At 42.2% G+C, this 3,350-nt stretch overlaps 1 protein-coding gene across 1 annotated transcript; it reads right to left on the reverse strand.

Moving 5' to 3' along the window:
• Nucleotides 1-254: 254 nt before the first annotated feature.
• LOC147443068 (hypothetical protein At1g04090-like) lies at nucleotides 255-3,067 on the reverse strand. Its single transcript, XM_086528992.1, has 3 exons — nucleotides 2,930-3,067; nucleotides 2,770-2,858; nucleotides 255-2,113 (listed from the first exon to the last, which is right to left on the reverse strand). The coding sequence occupies exons 1-3, from the start codon at nucleotides 2,959-2,961 to the stop codon at nucleotides 483-485; spliced, it is 1,752 nt and encodes a 583-aa protein (XP_086385118.1). The 5' UTR covers nucleotides 2,962-3,067; the 3' UTR covers nucleotides 255-482.
• Between the last annotated feature and the right edge of the window lie 283 nt (nucleotides 3,068-3,350).

The following is a 3,350-nucleotide window of genomic DNA, read 5'->3' on the forward strand; positions in this document are numbered from 1 at the left end:
TATTGGGCTTGCCAAAAACCTCAACATGGCATTCAAACTGAAGCTGGAATCGCTAATAATAGCAGATCAGCATGCCGCAGTGAATACAAGCCAGGACCCCGTACACAATGCTCATCGCACCTTGGGAATTGGTTTCACCCAAAGCATCCATGGCTCTTAACACACGCCTGCTAATTGCTCTCCCCGATTCAACCTCACATACATAAGAAAAGGAAAAGGCTCTAGAAAATGTGTGATTAGCTTGTTAACATGGAGAAGACAAAATAATCTTATGTATAAGTGAAAATCAAAACTATTAATAGTCACAATTTATAAGACATCCCATAACAAAGTCAGGAATGATTACTTCCTGTAGCACAAAACCCACTTCGAGAACTCCCAAGGGTGCAGACGCCAATACTTCAAACTGCAGCTGAATTATTGTAGAGGCCCTCAGATAATAAATTTACATAAACTGTACAAGAGCAAGCACACTGGCAATACTAGTGATGCCTCACTCGTTCATCTCCCAGCCAGTAGTTTTTCTGCATGGGGCCACAAGGACCTTCCTCACCAGATAATTCATGCGGAAACTTTCTTAAGAAAGATTCTAATACCTTCTTCAGCCTTTGGGGAAGCTGGTCCAACACCTTGTCAAGTTCAGCTCTCAGGTCGTATCGAATCCTTGGACCCCACTCACAAGCATAAAGGAGCCAAGTGGGCTCTTTTGGGGCATTGTTTGCCCCCAGTAAATGCAGATACTTTGCTGACACTACCTCATAATTCTTTGCTGTCTCCAATACGTGGGCACTGCGAGCGGTATCGTTTCTGATGCCCACGCCAACTAGTGTGTCACCTTGAAGTACGAGTCCTGGATAGGGGTAGCTTGCATGACCGCTCCGAGAGGAGTAAACAGCTACATTATTGGCATGTGCATACTCCACCTCTGATGCATTCACCCACAAGCCACCACTGTGTTGTGCAAAGTAAACCCTTTTCAAATGCCCACTCAGATTGCTTATCCTCAGAGTAACATGTTCCCAATCGGACACATGTTCCCCTATCTTACCCAGCGGCACATCTACCATACCCAACTTTGCTGTGGATGGACCGTTGAAAGGATAGTATATCCATATAACAAGGTCTGTAAAAATTCCCCCAAGCATTGGTTTCACTTGCACATACCCCTTTGCACTGGCCAAATTCCCCTTCTTTACGATCTCCGCAACCTCTCCATCTGGTAAGCCAAGCCAATATTCTTCACCTTCCAGCTTCTCAACAGGAAGATTACAACCATCACAAGTGAGTTTCTCGGCCTTCTCTGCATCTTTCTTATACAAGAGGGCACCTTGCTCAAAAAACCAAGTAACAGAAGAAGGAAAGTAGATTTCATCCGGATGAAAGTAGAAAACCGGGCCATAATTCAACATCAAGGCATCGATTTGATTAGCGTTAGGCATGGCCGCATAAACAGAGGTTGAGTTCTTTAAACAAGCAATGGGAACATCACCATTAGCACCAGCTATGCTATTGCAACACGAGAAGGTACCAACAACAATCCCTCTTTCATCTAGGCCCGTTTTGCAAGGGTAAACATTTGACACAGTGAACATCATCTTACGGCTCTCAAAACTCCATATTCTATCGGCCGTCCTACAAGCATCTGTAAGATCAATGCGTACACACATCACCTCTGACGTGGCGGGTTTGTCTCCCGTGTTTGTCACAACGAAACCCATAGGTACATAACCATCTGAAGTGCATGGAAGCCAAAAAAAACCTTCCCGGTTGAATTTTCCTTGAGGAGTACTCCAGACCAATTTGTAATCTGTAGGGCTGGCAAGAGGTGCTATGCTAGATTCAATCACATTGGTGCATGTCTCATTGGCAGCCCTGTTCTGTAAGAATTCGTCGTTCTCTTTGGCAACAAGCACCCAGCCATCAAGAGTACCTGTCTTTGGTTGGCAATAATACCCAAGACAATGATATCCTGTTGGGATGTTGATGGGCTTGTAGAAAGATGCCCCTTTCTTATTTGGACCACCCTTATTTGTGCTCCACACCTCCTCAAAGTGAGTAACTTCAGCAACAACCAGTTCGCCAATGTTTAGATGTCCTCTTGCAAATCCAGTGCCTAGAAAAGGAATTGAGTAAGATATCTCTCTGAGTCGGGCAAAACCTCTGAAAATACCCAACATAGAAAATCCATAAAACTGGAAGAAAAAATTAAAATGGGCAAAATGCCTGGTGCAAACCCTCTATGTGCCTAAAATTCCTACGAGGAAGGTGAAAGGGTGATTAAACCCACAACCAAGGGCCTACTTGACGTGAGAAAATCCATACGCAAAAGTGAAAGCATCTAGAAGGTGAACGTAAAGCTCTATCAAAGATAAGGCATGTATATATGATGCATAGATGCTCAAGAAAAGCAATTCTAGGCATATACCCCCCCACTGTATGATTTTTTTATTTTTTATTTTGAAGGAAAGTGGAAGTAATTTGAAACAGAAACTTAACAAGTACAAGATCCCACTGTATTGTATGATATTGCTTCAGACATACGTGTATGTTTGTATTCTCCTACAAAATGGAACGCCCAAAAAGCAAACACATGGTCTATTTCTCATTTCACACAACAATCATCTGACAAACATCTCCATATTTGCTACCACTCCCTTACACAATAAAAGAAACCAAACAGAATGAAAAGGGATTATCAATTGATGGGAACATGAAAGTTCCCCCTTGCCATAGTACATAAACCCAGAAAATAAAATGCAGAACACTAACCAGAAGGCCAATCTGAGAGAGGAAAAGGTAGGCAGAACGGCTGAGGAGGACTCTGAAGAGCTTCGAGGACGCCATCGCTCCTTCCCCATCTGACGAGCAGGAAGATGTGAAGGTCTTAAGATTGCAAACAACAAACTGTAGGTGAAGCCATAACTAGTACCTGAGGCTCAGCGCGTTGCGCAAGGCCTTCATAATCGAAATGCGATGCTTTGTCAGCTTGTTTACGCCAGTAATAAGCGGGGACTCGCCCGGAACGAAAAATTTAAGGGAAAATTACCAAAATACCCCTCAAATTTCAAAAATTTCCAAAGTACCCCATAATTTGTCATAAATTCCCAAAATACCCTTCAAATTTTCCAAAGTTCCCAAAATATCCCTAATTGTGAGAGTAAATTTCTTCAAAAAAATAATAATTTGTAGCTTTTCATAAGAAGAGTGATTGTCTACCATACAATACAGGATGCTAAAACTAAAATTTGAGTTGGTTATGTAAGCTTTGGAGATGAATTAATTCATTATTTTTGGATATAATTCACTTTTTTTGCGAGGTAATTTGCGACAAATTACATGCTAAGCACTCA

This window comes from Adiantum capillus-veneris, chromosome 14 (genome assembly GCF_014529385.1).
Source record: "Adiantum capillus-veneris isolate H3 chromosome 14, ASM1452938v2, whole genome shotgun sequence".
Taxonomy (NCBI): domain Eukaryota; kingdom Viridiplantae; phylum Streptophyta; class Polypodiopsida; order Polypodiales; family Pteridaceae; genus Adiantum; species Adiantum capillus-veneris.

Coding starts and splice junctions, on each gene's coding strand:
- LOC147443068 (XM_086528992.1), bottom strand. CDS start 2,961: ATGAAGGCCTTGCGCAACGCGCTGAGCCTCAG. Junction 2,859..2,929: donor CGCAACGCGCTGAGCCTCAG/GTACTAGTTATG, acceptor CCTGCTCGTCAG/ATGGGGAAGGAGCGATGGCG. Junction 2,114..2,769: donor TCTCTCAGATTGGCCTTCTG/GTTAGTGTTCTG, acceptor TTCCTTTTCTAG/GCACTGGATTTGCAAGAGGA.